The following is a 14,070-nucleotide window of genomic DNA, read 5'->3' as shown; positions in this document are numbered from 1 at the left end:
TGGGTAAGGTGGAGGCCGGGACCCATGGAACAGTGTCACTCGTATCAGCTGAGTACCGTCAGCTTTCACATTTGAAGCAGTTTTCATGGTATGATAGTATATGAATGAGTTGCTGACCTCTTTCTACCTGAAAAATTGCAGGAATACTTCCAGGGTCTGGAATCGCACGTGATTTTGACTGAGACGCTTTTCAGAAAGATAATCAGCTTTGCAGTCCCGCAGGAGACTCAGTTCCACTCAGAAGTGATGGCGCAGGCTTCAGCCGTCCTGAAGGGGGCTCACAAGAGGGGCGTGGAGTTGGAGTACATTCTGGAGGTGAGACCCCGGGTGCAGTGCCTTCCCCCACAGCAGGCCCCCTACCAGGAAACAGACCGTGGAGGCAGGACAAATCCATTCCTGCGATTTGCCTCCTGTGACCTTGGAACTCCCTGGACTCGGCATCCCGTGTGGCCCTGTCCCCACTGTGTTTCCTGTTTGCATTTTGATAAAAGCCTTCCCCACTCTGCGAGCCAGCTGCAGGACCACTGAGTTCACACTGGGCAAGACAATGTACTGGCCTTCGGTAGTCAGGCTGAAAAACTTCTGACCTTTGCTATAAATTATTGAAACAAACTTTGAGAGATTGAAAACCAGATTTTCCAATTTAAAGCAAAAATAAAAATCTGAATTTAGAAATAAGTCACTTGAGAGTTCTTAGTAGAATATTTATGGTATATATTCATATTTCTTAAATGTCTGTTTTTTTAAATTTGCAAGTGTACTGTATTCCATTCCCTTGCACTTGACCTAAACAGGCCCGTCCCTTCTAGTTACACTGTGTGCTCATCGCCCCTGTGGTAAAGAATGAAACTGCCCGCTGTGTTCCAGGCGCGCTGCGTACAATATTCTGTTTAGTCCTGCAAACGGGCTAAATGGGTATTATTATTCCCATTTTTAAATGTTAAAAATGAGGTTCAGGGGAGTTAAGTATCTTGTCCGTGATCCTTTAGTAACTAACGTGCTCATGCTGCTAGTTGGTTGCAGATGCCACAGCCTGCTGACAATGCTTTTCAGGGTCACCATCTGGTTCCTGGCTTCAGAGCCATCCTTTGCTTTCCAAAGCAAGCCCCCCCCCCCCCCCCCAGGCATCTTCGACAGCACTTTTTAGAGAATCTGTCAAGTGCGTGTTTTGCACGGGAAGAGGAGCGCTGCTCCCAGGGGGCTTTGCGGGCTCACAGAGTGACGTTGCCTTTCAGACGTGGTCCCGCCTGGACAGAGACCAGCAGGAGCTCAGCAGGCAGCTGGAGGCGGTGGAGGGCGGCACCCCCAGCGTGGGCCTGGTGGAGGAGAGCGAGGACAGGCTGGCCGACCGCATCGCGCTCTACCAGGTCAGCGTCGCAGGCATCTCGGCTCGGCAGGGGAGTGGCCACATCTCCTTTGGAAACCCCCACACGGTCTTAGCAGAATCCAAACAAGCTTGCAATTACATATTAAGTACTGCTACTTTTATTTCAAGCTATTGACATTGTTGAAAGCACATAAATTTTAAGTGTTTGTTTTATAATGGAATATAAAATACTTTTTTTCTTTCCTTTTATTTTTTTACGAGAGCTCGTTTTGAAAATTCAGCCTCCACCAAGCATTTGCTGTAGTTTATACTGATGGCACACTATCTTGAAATAATTATAGTTCAATAGCTTTAAATGCATGTAAAGTTATTACAAAAAAAAAAACCACACAACAAAACAGGACACTTCTAGTAGGTGAGACATCTCAAAAGTTTCCAATGTTAGTTGGATGCAAAGAGTTGACGTTTGACTAAAGATAATGGAAACACTGTGGGCATCAGAGAAATTACGGTTCTTAGAGAGACAAATTGCTTTATCCAAACTTCTGACCCAGTATTTTCCATCCTTTTAGCATTTGAAATCCAGCCTTAATGAATACCAGCCCAAGTTATACCAGGTGTTAGATGATGGGAAACGACTCCTGATGTCCATTAGCTGCTCCGAGCTGGAAAGCCAGCTGAACCAGCTGGGAGAGCACTGGTTAAATAATACCAACAAGGTGTCCAAGGAGCTCCACAGGCTGGAAACAATATTGAAACACTGGACCAGGTAAATACAATGACTGTTTTACCTGTCTTTAGATAGTGTTGAAGAATATTCATAAGGCAAGTGGGTGCAGGACTTGAAAATGGTCCCTCGAGGAAGTTATCACATTGTTTGCAAAATAAAGGCAAGCGCAAGGCCCCCACTTGGATTCTTGTGTAATTGTAAAAAGATGTAATCAGAAGTGGGCAGGGAGGCAGCCTCACCTTTGAGCTGACCTCCCCCCTGGCCTGTTGATGTCACATGGTGGTCACAGTAAAACCCTAGGGAGAAAGAAGAGAAACGGGCTTTGAGGAGATGAAGTTTCTCAGGGACAATGGGAATATCCAAGAGAGGTGGAGGGTTGATTTTACATAATGAAATACTCTGTTTCTGTGCCATCTTTATTTCTAAGACCTTTTAATAACAAACATCTAATATTGTCTGAATAGCTTTAACATGAAGGAACAGGGAAAATATATTTTTACTGTCAGCTTAGAGAAGGGAAAGCTGAAACTTGGAGAGACTGGCTTGCTTCAGGCATAAATATTAAGAGAGTAGAATTGGAGAGTTTTAGCCCAAGGCATCATTCTCGCAAGTCTATCACACCCGTTTTAAGATTAGCATTGGGCCCGGGCGGGCGTGGGTCAGCAGGTGAGCATTGACCCAGGATCCAGGAGATCCCGAGGTTTGATTCCCGGTCAGGGCACATGCCCAGTTGTGGGCTCTATCCCCAGTCGGGGGCGTACAGGAGGGAACCGATCAATGACTCTCTCATCATTGATGTTTCTGTCTCTCCCTCTCCCTTCCTCTCTCTGAAATCAATAAAGATATATTTAAAAATAAAATTAGCAATGGGACACAGACAACAGGATGGTGACTACCAGAGGGAATGGAAGTGTTGGGGGGTAGCAGAGGGTAAAGGGGGAATAAATGGTGACGGAAGGAGACTTGACTCGGGGTGGTGAACACACAATATATAGATGATGTATTATAGACTCCTACACCCAAAACCTATGTAATTTTATTAACCAATGTCACCCCAATAAAAATTCAATTAAACTTTAATAAAGTAAAATTAGCGTTGCTGAATAACATGGGTTAGTGAAAAGTAGGGATCGGATGTTGCCTTATAGGCTCATTAATATACTTACAGGTATCAGAGTGAGTCTGCAGCTCTAATTCAGTGGTTACAGTCTGCGAAAGACAGGCTGGAATTTTGGACTCAGCAATCCGTCACAGTCCCTCAAGAACTGGAGATGGTCCGTGACCATCTGAACGCTTTCCTGGTAAGAATCCGAAGCATTTGATTCAACGTTATTGTTTACATGCCTATAGGTAAGGCCTGACCTACACTAGAAAAACAGAAAATCAGCTCTCAGTGGGAAAACGTAATAAACCAAGTTCTAGAGACTCTGTCAACGTGAGCTCTGTGTGTTGAATAATTATGCAAAACACTAGGGCTCAACACCACCTCTTTCAGTAGCTTATAGGCAGTAGCCTCCTTGTTGGCTCTCATTCAGGGCAGGGGTAGGCTGTTTTTGTTTCTTCTCTGCAGGGTTGAACATAACTCCCCTTAAAGTTGTGTATGTGAGACGTTGGTCTGGCTGTTTAATCCTGACTTGAATTTTGCTACCACTTTCAGGAGTTTTCCAAAGAAGTAGATGCCAAATCGTCCCTGAAGTCGTCTGTTCTGAGCACTGGAAATCAGCTTCTTCGGTTAAAGAAAGTGGACACAGCCGCCCTGCGTTCCGAGCTCTCACACATAGACAGCCAGTGGACTGACCTGCTGACAAATATTCCAGCTGTTCAGGAAAAGCTCCACCAGGTATAGCAAGAGTCTTGGTTGAATCGGTAATAACTGACTTAAGCGGTATTAAATGGAAAGCTACGTCAACCTGCTTTTGCTCACAAATTTAAATCAGCTGTGTCTTGGACACCTTGTCTTTTCTCTCTTCCATTGTATTGCATATTAAAAGTGAACTATCCCACAGGTGCCATATATTCCAAGGGCTTCTTTAGTACGTGTGTGTTACAATCTCTGTCTGGCCTTGTTTAAATTCTTTGTTTTCTTGTGAGGAAAATGTGGGTAACTATATCTACCTCATAAAGTGAGTAGTTATGAAGATTTAACAATAATAAATGTAAAAGACATATAATCTTAGCTACAATACAGCAACTGCCATTCGTTCAATATGGGAAGAGAAGTGGGAGAAGGAAAGTCAGTGTTTCTCTTTCCTGGAAATATGCTTCTCGCCTCTGAACTCCCAGAGGCTTTATGTTTCTCCCTCTTTTCTACTCATCACTGTATATAAGGTACGATAGATGTGTTTAATGTCAATTTTTTATTCCTACCAATCAGCAGCTATACACTTCTAGAGGACAGGGAACATCTCACATTTATCTCTGTATCATTCTGCACCACATAGAAGTCCATCGATATTTTATTTTATATTATTTATTTATTTGTTTGTTAATCCTCATGAAGGATATTTTTCCCATTGATTTTTAGCGAGAGTGGAAGGGAGGGGAGAGGGAGAGAGAGAGAGAAACACTGATGTAAGAGGGGCACATTGATTGGTTGCCTGCCATACACATGCCAATCGGGGATAGAACCGAAACCTGGGTATGTGTCCTGACCGGGAATTGAACTGGCAACCCTTAGGTGCTCAGGCTGCCACTCTGACCACTGAGCCACACTGGACAGGTCCAAAGTCCATAAATATTTTAGATGATTGCTTTGTTCCTTCAAATTATTATAATAAGTATTGGCATAAATGTATGATGTATTAAGTAAGATTCCGAATTCTAAGTATATTTTAGTTAAAGACTGAAGAGATTGGCTATGTTCTCAGGAGTAAATATTAGAGTGCCAAAGCTCCAGAAAATGATGGTTGGTCGTGTGGTATTTTTCTTTCTTCTTTTAACATTCTTGAGTCATAATACACAGAGATTTTACAAGCTAATTAATAAGATACATCTGTTGAATGTTTTGTAGTTGTTTTTTTTTAAAGTCATAAAAGCAGCTATAAAATAACAATAATATTTTCTTCTTTCTGGTGTTTTGATTAATTAGTCAGTGTTTATACAATGTTTATAGTATTGGATATCAAGTGAACATAAGATGACAATTACTGTTCAGCGTTTGCCTGATGCTTAGTTCCAAGCTTCTAATGAGGTTAAGATCCAAAAATGTCATTAAGAAGTGTTCTCTCTGTGGGCACATTAATAAGGATTCATGTAGGGTTTTTACGTTAACAGAAATGGGGTTTGAATTTTAATACCTGTGACGTGTTCTCTTCCCCTGGCAGCTCCAAATGGATAAGCTCCCTTCCCGCCATGCCATTTCCGAGGTCATGACCTGGATCTCCCTCATGGAAAACGTCATTCAGAAGGACCAAGAGGACATAAAACATGCCATAGGCTGCAAGGCAATCAATGAGTACCTTCAGAAATATAAGGTAATGTAACATTTTAGTATTTAACTGTTCATGTTTTGGAAAGATTTTGTTGGAAGGAACTCAAGAACTCAAGAGATGGAAATCGGGTTGTAAAGTATAGATTTCACGTATATCACCCCCCTAGTGGCAGGCATAGAAAAGTTGTCCTGTATTGGGAATAAATAATAAGATTTTGTGTCATTTTAAGAAATCATAAAAAGAAATACTATAATTTAAAAATATTTTATAGTGTAATTACACAATTTATCCAATTCTACATCTTCTGCCTAAAATGTATATGTGTGTTTATATTCAATATATTTATAAATTCAAATTTTTATGTTTTCATAAATTCAAATATATTTATAAATTCAAAAGTTATAAATTTGATTTATGTTTAGTATATGCATATGTATTTTATACATAGGGTGTCCCTCCCCCAAAATGTATGCACACACTTTGAATAATCTTTAAGGCAGTGTTTATTAAAATGCATTTCCTTTTCAAAACGGAGCTGTCAGCTGTTAAAGTGTGTGTACCTTTTGGGAGGACACCCCGTATGTTCACTTTCTGAAAATAATGGGTTCTATGCATACGCACAGATGGTGCCAGTTGGGCTAAGTCATGGAAGTCGCAAGATTAAGCTTGAGGTTGCTTAAGGTTTCCCAACTCCTGAGGAAACGTGAGACATGCGTAGGTGTGACCTAGCTTTCTTATTTTCTCCCTTCTCTCCCCAGGGCTTTAAGATAGACATTAACTGTAAGCAGCTGACAGTGGATTTTGTGAACCAGTCCGTGCTGCAGATCAGCACTCAGGACGTGGAGAGTAAACGCAGTGACAAGACTAACTTTGCCGAGCAGCTGGGAGCAATGAATAAAAGCTGGCTGATCCTGCAGGGCCTGGTAGCGGAGAAGGTGAGCCCGGTGGCCTCTGCTGCCTGCATGCCAGGGACACTCCAAGAGGGGCACATCCTGTAAAGAAAATTAACTCCATGAGTATAGAGCTACGTACACTGGGCTCAGGGCCGCTGCTGGGAGAGTGCCGCTGAAGGACACGTGGCCCTAGGTGCCCTTTAGTCGTGCCAGTCATTTTATTGTATGCACCCTCCCCCCTTTGCATATTGCATACTGTTTTAGTTTTTTAAGGATGCCTCTTAATTTCTTTGGGCCTTGCTTCAAGTTGACTTAAGTTCTTTGCTTGCTTACCAAAAAATAGTCATTGACTCGTACTTTGTAACGTTTATTTTAAATCATACATACAGTGGACTGTATTTTTACGAATTCTCTGTTTGGAGAAATAGTGGCCTGCCAGTGATTTGGATTTAAAATAAAATCGCAAATTTTATTTCCTTATGTTTGTTCAGATCCAGCTGTTGGAAGGCTTATTGGAATCTTGGTCAGAATATGAAAATAATGTACAGTGTATGAAAACTTGGTTTGAAACCCAGGAAAAGAGACTAAAACAACAACATCGAATCGGAGACCAGGCTTCGGTTCAGAACGCAATGAAAGACTGTCAGGTAATGGGCTAGGCGGCTGACATGCTCTAGTTCACAGTTTCATGGCATAAGCCGGAGGAAGCCGCGTTCTTGAGAATTTAGAGTTAAATGTTGAAAAGAACTGCTCTTGGTTACAAGTTTCTCTGATTGTGTCAGTTTATAGAGATTTTTCTAACTTAGGATTTTTCACCTCTTTTTATAAATTTCAAAATAGAATTTTTAAACACACTCATAACTGAATAATGCTGCTAACCCCCAAATACGGATCATCAGATTTAATAATTATCAAGATTTTGACATGGTTACCTGATTTATTTATTTTCTTCTTAAAGATGTCACAGTTAATCCCAGATAGCGTGCCACTTTATTCCTGCATGCTACAATACACAGCTCTAAAGAATGGACTTTTCTTATATAACCATAACATTATCACCACAAAAAGTTAATATTTTTAATGCTCAACCCGTAACACTCTTCCCTAAATTTTCTGTAAAATGTCTTTTTCCAGTTAATTTATTTTTCATAAAGATCCAGCAGTGTCCACATGCTACATATGCTTGTTAGCTCTCTTAAATCGCTAATATTTTCTTAATATTATTAACTCGTCACAGAAAATGTAGACTGTCCCCAGATTTGGGAGTAGCCTGTGTATTCCCTTAAAAGGTCATTTAACTTGCTCTCCTCTCTCCTGTATTTCCTATGAATGGAAGTTAGCACTAGACTAGAGGCTTGATTGGGTTCTGGTTCAACTCTAAGGTGCTTCACCGGTGACAGTGTTACCACTGTGTCACATGCTCGCTCTGTTAGTGACAAGGATTGCGGGTCCCGTTGCCGTGGGCATATTCTAAATGTTTCCCCTTGACCTAGGAACACTTAATCTTTCCTCAAGTACTCTTGTTTGTACAGAAGAAAGGGGAGCTGTTACAGCTAACCCTATAAGAATTGTTTTTAAAAATAATTCAATGATTTGTAATGCGTCACAGATTAGCCGTGAAGCTTCTCTGCAGTGTCTCCTAAGAACAGTTTGAAGACTCAACCGGGAAGTAATTCTGCAGAAATGCTCCTGTCCCCAAAGCTTGTTTTATATTCTAGACTAGACTTCAAAAAGAAAAGCCTTTGGTAATGAACTTCCTTGCAAGCAGCACTTTTTCTGTGGGGCTCATATAAAGTGAGGTATATTTAAGCTCTCAAGCAAAGCTTTTTGGTATAGAAACGGAAGAGCAGGCACCTTTCTCCTGGGCTGACAAGCTAATGGGCTGCAATTCTGAGGGGGCATAAAAATGGCAAAGAAACCTCATCATATAGAGAAATACCATGAAATTTCAAAAGCTACATATCAGAAGATGGTGCATAAAAGAGGGAAGGCCAAAAGCATACGTTGTTGCATTTTCAGTTCTCCAGGGGCCAGCGGTAGTTCTCATTGAGGCATCAATTCTAAAACGTGCAAATGAGCCAGAATTGCACATTTTTACCTTGGAGGATGGGAAGTTATACTTGATGAGCTCCTGAGTTAAAATACTTCCACTAAATTGAAAAGAGCACTCAGGTGTTACCACGACAGGATCAGCGCTTCCCTGTTGCATTGTTGGAATAGGCTTTGCTACTCCAAGACTGAAATCATACCTTAGTATAACTGCTCTTTCTCTTTTCTTCTTCCTCTCCCACTTTTTTTTTTCTTTCTTAGTATTTTTTTCTTCTTCTCCATTACTTTTTCCTGCCGTTTTCCATCCCGTTTCTTTTCATGTGCGTCTTCTCTTAGACAGGGCGAGGCATCGCTTTCTGGGACATGTAGCCGGCTCCCGGCACCGTTTGCTCCTTTGCAGACCCAGATTTTAGGCTCCCAGAGGTCAGGCCAGGCAGTGTCCAGAAGCAAAGCTTGACGTGCGGGTTCAGGAACTGGACACCACTGCCAATTTGTAATTTCAAATGGAAAGTCATTTTTTGAAACAGAGAACAGAATGAATGTAGCTCACACAGATATTTGGGGGCATCACAACATAATTCACTGGCAGTTTCTGTGTGTGTGTGTGTGTGTTGTTTCTCTCCTAACTGGCTGGTTGTGTGTGTGTGTCTAGTTTTTTTCTTAACTGGCAGGTTCTGTTGGCAGTACCACCAGCCTTGATCAAAATTTATTGTCATTCTTGAGAAATTGTTCCTCTGGACCGGAGTGTGAAATTCAAGCCAGCATACTTCAGTTGGTTCCTGGATTCAAACTTTACTTTAAAAATCTTGAATGTTTTTCCATTCTTTCAGAGGCGATTTATTAATTTAAATCAATACAGAAACTGCTGTTTATGAATTAACTCAAGTTAAGAATGTTCATTACAGCAAAAATGTTAGGTTTGGCTTTTCCCTTCATTGATCAGAAGCAGAAGCATCTTTTAATTATTACTGAAAGGAAAGGAAAACACCTTAATTTTGCACAAAATATATATTTCAGCCCTGTTTCCCTCCTGGGTTTTGCGTTTATGCCAATATAATTGTGTAGGGCATTGTAGAGCTGTGTTTCTGAGCAATGGATCATTAGTTCCATATTGCTCATTGAAAAAATTAACATCTGTGGATAAATGAGAATAAATTTAATGCCAATGGTTGAATTTTAGAATCATATTGAAGACAGGCTGGAAGGATTCTTTATTGTTGTTTAATCTTTTAAAGAGGTAGGGAGAAATATCTTTAAATAGTAAAGTTGATTAGGTTTTCTGTACTGCCTGAAGGATCTGTAACCACAGTAGTTAATATATTCATGCTCTGGTTAGTAATCTAAGCTGTCAAAATAATGACAGAATTATAAAGTGGAAATTAAAGAACAATATTAAAAACACAAGCGATGGCTTTGGCTAATAAATGCACGAATTTCTAATTAATACATCATGACAAAAATAGCTTCATGATAATGAAGGAGAGAGAAATAAGTTTTCACTGAAGCATGGCAGATTACCAAATGACTGAATATAATAATACTATCTTACATTTGCCTAGTTTTTTAACAGCTTAAAAGATATTGTATATACATATTTATCTAATGTTAGTCTGTTGAGGTAAACAAATATATTATTATTATTCCTATTTTATAAATTAGATAGAGAGTGATTAAAAGTATGGACCCCACAAAAATAAAAAAAAAAGAGGCACAACATTTGTAATGAACACAGCAGAGACTGGGCTCCTCCCCACAGCCCATCAGTAGCACCACCCAAACCCAACCTTCTTATCCGTATGTGGATCATAAGAGAGCGGCGGGAATCTTTTACAGAATTGAGACATTATCGGAACTTAATATACTTTGGAATTTTCTTCGCTCTCACCTCCAGGGTTTCTACATTTCTACATCTGGTTCTGGGGTGTACTTCTGAATTGGAGACCGTAACCGTGCCTTAATATATGGCCTCTCCCGTCACCCCAGCATGGGATCCACAGCCTCTCCACATTCACGCCCAGCCACCTTGCTTCCAGCGCTGGGCTCGTAGTCAGTCCGCTCAGAAGGTTGGATTCTAAGCCCACCTTCAGCGCCCCCCAGCTCCGAGACCCAAACGGGCTGTATAACGTTGTCTCCCGCACGTTCATTCATAAAATGGTGAGAGCAGTCAGAGCCTGCCTCGCCGAGCTCTCCGAATTTTCAGTGGCATTAAAATATAAGTTAAGGTTATGATGCATAGTTAAGTGTGATCTCCAGGTCGTTGCCTCATTTTATTTTTTGAACATCTCATACTAACAGTAATAAATACACATCCCCCCAAAATGAGGATTGGATTCATGAAAAAAACCTATAATTTTTTTTGAATCACATAGAATCAGACTATTTTAGGGACAAATAAAAGATAACACATTCTGAAGACACTGAGACACAGTAGATGTTTCTAACTTACTCGATTTGTAGCAGAAATGTACCTAAATGTCAGATACAGGGGCACAGAATACCATCTATTGCACTTTACCTATGGCTAGGGCCGGGTAATTTTTCCAGCACCAAGATACAGGAGTTTAAGAAGATAATCATGTTACCATTTCCTACCATTTATTTCCTGTAGCTTCTTGAAAAAAATTCCACGGTGGCATTTTCTCATCTCTTAGGTATAAATCAAATTTTACGTTTTAAAGTTATGCTAATTTATCATGGAATAAATAGACTATATAAATAATTTAAATGCAGGAAGACATTTCACTGTGGAGACCCTGTCCTGAGAATGACAAGCTTTTTGGATTATTAAGAGGTTTCTAGGATATGAGGCTCTAATGGCTCAATTTCAGTGCATCGTCATAGAACAATTTAAAACGACAATTTTTTAAATCTTTCAGGATCTAGAAGATCTGATTAAAGCAAAAGAAAAAGAGGTAGAGAAGATTGAACAAAACGGACTTGCTCTGATCCAGAACAAGAAAGAAGAGGCCTCGGGGGCTGTCAGGAGCACGCTGCGGGAGCTCAGCCAGACCTGGGCAGAGCTGGACCACATGGTAATGCTGCTGCGAGAGCTGCCCCAGGGCCCTGCTGGCCTCCTCACGTCCATGATGTTACGTGTTGGTGCTCCCAGTGCAACTGAGCAAATAATTAGGAATCTGTACATCATCTCTTTGTCCTTAAGTTCACTTTATGAACTTTTTTTTTTTTTTTAATCTAGCTTTGGATGTTTTCTACAATAAACACAATAATCTCACTCATTTCCATGTCCATAGATACCATCTAGGCAAACGGATTTCTCAAATGTGTATCCCAGCCAGATTTTCTCTCCTAAAATCTGGATAGAGATGGAGGCAGGGCTTGAGGGAGAAATCAGCTTGTAGACATCTCCTCTTGCATGACCAGTAGACATGCCACCTCCTGTCCCCCACAAACCTGCACTCCCGCCATCTCAGTCAGTGACAGCTCTACCCTTCCAGTTATTCAGGCAAAAAACCGTGGAGTCTTTCTTCACTCCTCTCTTTCTCTCGTGCCCCACATCTAGTCCATCAGCAAACTTGTCAGCCGTATTTTCAAAATAGCTTTAGGTTCTAACCTCTGCCCCGTCCCTGCAGTTGGCACCTAGGTCTAAGTCACCATGACCGCTCACCTTGAGGATATCCGTGACCTCCTGAATACTGTTGAGTAGTATTAAATATATTGACCTTTTTTTTTAAAAAATATATCTTTATTGATTTCATACACGTGAAAGGAGAGAGAGAGAGAGAGAGAGAAACACCGATGATGAGAGTCATTGATCGGCTGCCTCCTGCATGCCCCCGACTGGGGATCCAGCCCGCAACCTGGGCATGTGCCCTGACCGAGAATCGAACCCGGATCGCCTGGATCCTGGGTCGATGCACAACCGCTGAGCCACGCCCGGTCGGGCGAAATATATTGACCTTTTATCACGTTTATATTCTATAGCTATGTATATGTTACATGTAAAGATTATGTACACAACCTTTTCAAGAAATTTATTTCAACTGAGTGTTCAACTTCAACATTGCTACATCTTACTTTTCTAATCTTTTTTGTTTGTTTAATTTATAATGCCTGAAACCCTGATGAAGTTCTTAAACAGTAATGTTTTCCCATCAGTTGAACGTGTATTTTATAATTTTAAGTGTTATGCAATTCTGAGAAGTGTCTGTCCCTTTGAAAAGGCTGGGCAGCTAAAGATACTGCTGAGGTCCGTGCACGACCAGTGGAGCCTCCACAAGGTGGCCTATGACGAGATAAACAGCTGCCTCATGGAGGCCAGATACTCTCTTTCCCGGTTCCGCCTGCTCATTGGCTCCTTAGAAGCTGTGCAAGTCCAGGTAGACAACCTCCAGGTAAGGAGTGAATCCAGTCCACCCGTAACATGCTTTTTAATTTGAGAAAATAAAAAAATTTAAAAAAGCAAATGTGGACATTGTCCTAGAATATTGCTGTATATTGCTTACATTTAATTATTTTTAAAAAATTTTTAATTAATTTTACCTGCTGTATTTGCTACTCATTCAAACTTGCCTGTGGATACCAAATTCTGGATTAATGGTATATAATTAAATGAGTTTTTAAATTCTAACATATAAATATCCACATGAATATATTTTATAAAATGATTTTATGCCCAAATCGTCCTCCTTGATCCATGTTGCTGCCTTTTGTGTCTTTTGTTTTCTCTTTCTATTCTGTTTCTCCAAACATATTCCAAGGGATTAAAAAGAAAGCAAAGAGAAAAATAGCGAAAGCGGTAAATTTTTTAACTGTTTATTGTTTTCTCTTTATTTAGCATAAGATCAGTGGTCTGTCCGATGTGCACACGCATCCTCTCTTTCTAGCACCCGCTGCTTCGTTTTCTGTGTGCCCATTGTCATTGTATCATCTAGAAGGACGTCGCTGCTGTTTGACTTATACACAGCACCCCTCCCACCTCGGGCCACTGCCCTCAGCTCACTGCCCCCTCACTTCCCTGCACACCTGGGCACCGGGCACCCCCCTGGCGCTGCTCTGTCTCCCTGGCTTAGTGATGCAGGCTGTGGGATGGCAGGGCAGGCCCTCAAGGGATGGGCTGCCAGCAGGAGCCCAGCATGCACCTCCGTGGTTAGGTGACCAGAGTATCTGACCTCATTGGCAGACTTTCGGAAGGAACCCGCTTTCAGGGTGGGCCGGTCAGGAAGGAAGAGGGATAGGATGTGTCTATCAAATTTATTTGAGCTTTAAACGGCAGTTGCGGATACTCAGAATCACTAAAACTTATTTGGAGAATAGTAAGTTTAAAAGCACATTTTCTAACTTTGAGGAGGTTGTAAGCACTTTTTAACTTAGCCTCATCTGTGTTTATTTAACACCTGCAAATGCTGTCTTAAGGTTGTGAAAGAATTCAGGGTCTTTACCTTGCAAATTCTGATTTGATGGCAATCGGCTATCGGTGATAAACGGGACTGGGCTTTTGTCACCTCCTTCGCGAATTTAGTGGTACTAAGAACCGAGGCTATCAGCAGTATTTCCAGAGAAATATCCATCTTCACGTTCTTTCACTGATAGAAGACTCTGCCAAGATGATAGCCCGTCTAGTAAATATTCTTTGCAAGGAAGAAAACCCAGATATGGAACTTAGAGATAGTACCCAGAAAA

At 41.1% G+C, this 14,070-nt stretch overlaps 1 protein-coding gene across 1 annotated transcript in view; it reads left to right on the top strand.

The window, feature by feature from the left end:
* Window positions 1-14,070, top strand: part of SYNE1 (spectrin repeat containing nuclear envelope protein 1) — a 346,443-nt gene that overhangs the window by 257,742 nt on the left and 74,631 nt on the right. Inside the window, exons 106-115 of the mRNA XM_087817695.1 lie at window positions 142-315; window positions 1,236-1,367; window positions 1,900-2,096; window positions 3,226-3,358; window positions 3,715-3,897; window positions 5,381-5,530; window positions 6,247-6,423; window positions 6,873-7,028; window positions 11,307-11,462; window positions 12,612-12,782. Of these exons, the coding sequence (XP_087673821.1) occupies window positions 142-315; window positions 1,236-1,367; window positions 1,900-2,096; window positions 3,226-3,358; window positions 3,715-3,897; window positions 5,381-5,530; window positions 6,247-6,423; window positions 6,873-7,028; window positions 11,307-11,462; window positions 12,612-12,782 (1,629 nt within the window). The remainder of the gene's footprint in view (window positions 1-141; window positions 316-1,235; window positions 1,368-1,899; window positions 2,097-3,225; window positions 3,359-3,714; window positions 3,898-5,380; window positions 5,531-6,246; window positions 6,424-6,872; window positions 7,029-11,306; window positions 11,463-12,611; window positions 12,783-14,070) is intronic.

Source organism: Miniopterus natalensis, chromosome 5 (assembly GCF_054644295.1).
Source record: "Miniopterus natalensis isolate mMinNat1 chromosome 5, mMinNat1.hap1, whole genome shotgun sequence".
NCBI classification, from domain to species: Eukaryota; Metazoa; Chordata; class Mammalia; order Chiroptera; family Miniopteridae; genus Miniopterus; species Miniopterus natalensis.
Note: the sequence above shows the minus strand (reverse complement) of the source record. Positions and strands in the feature narration are given on the sequence as shown.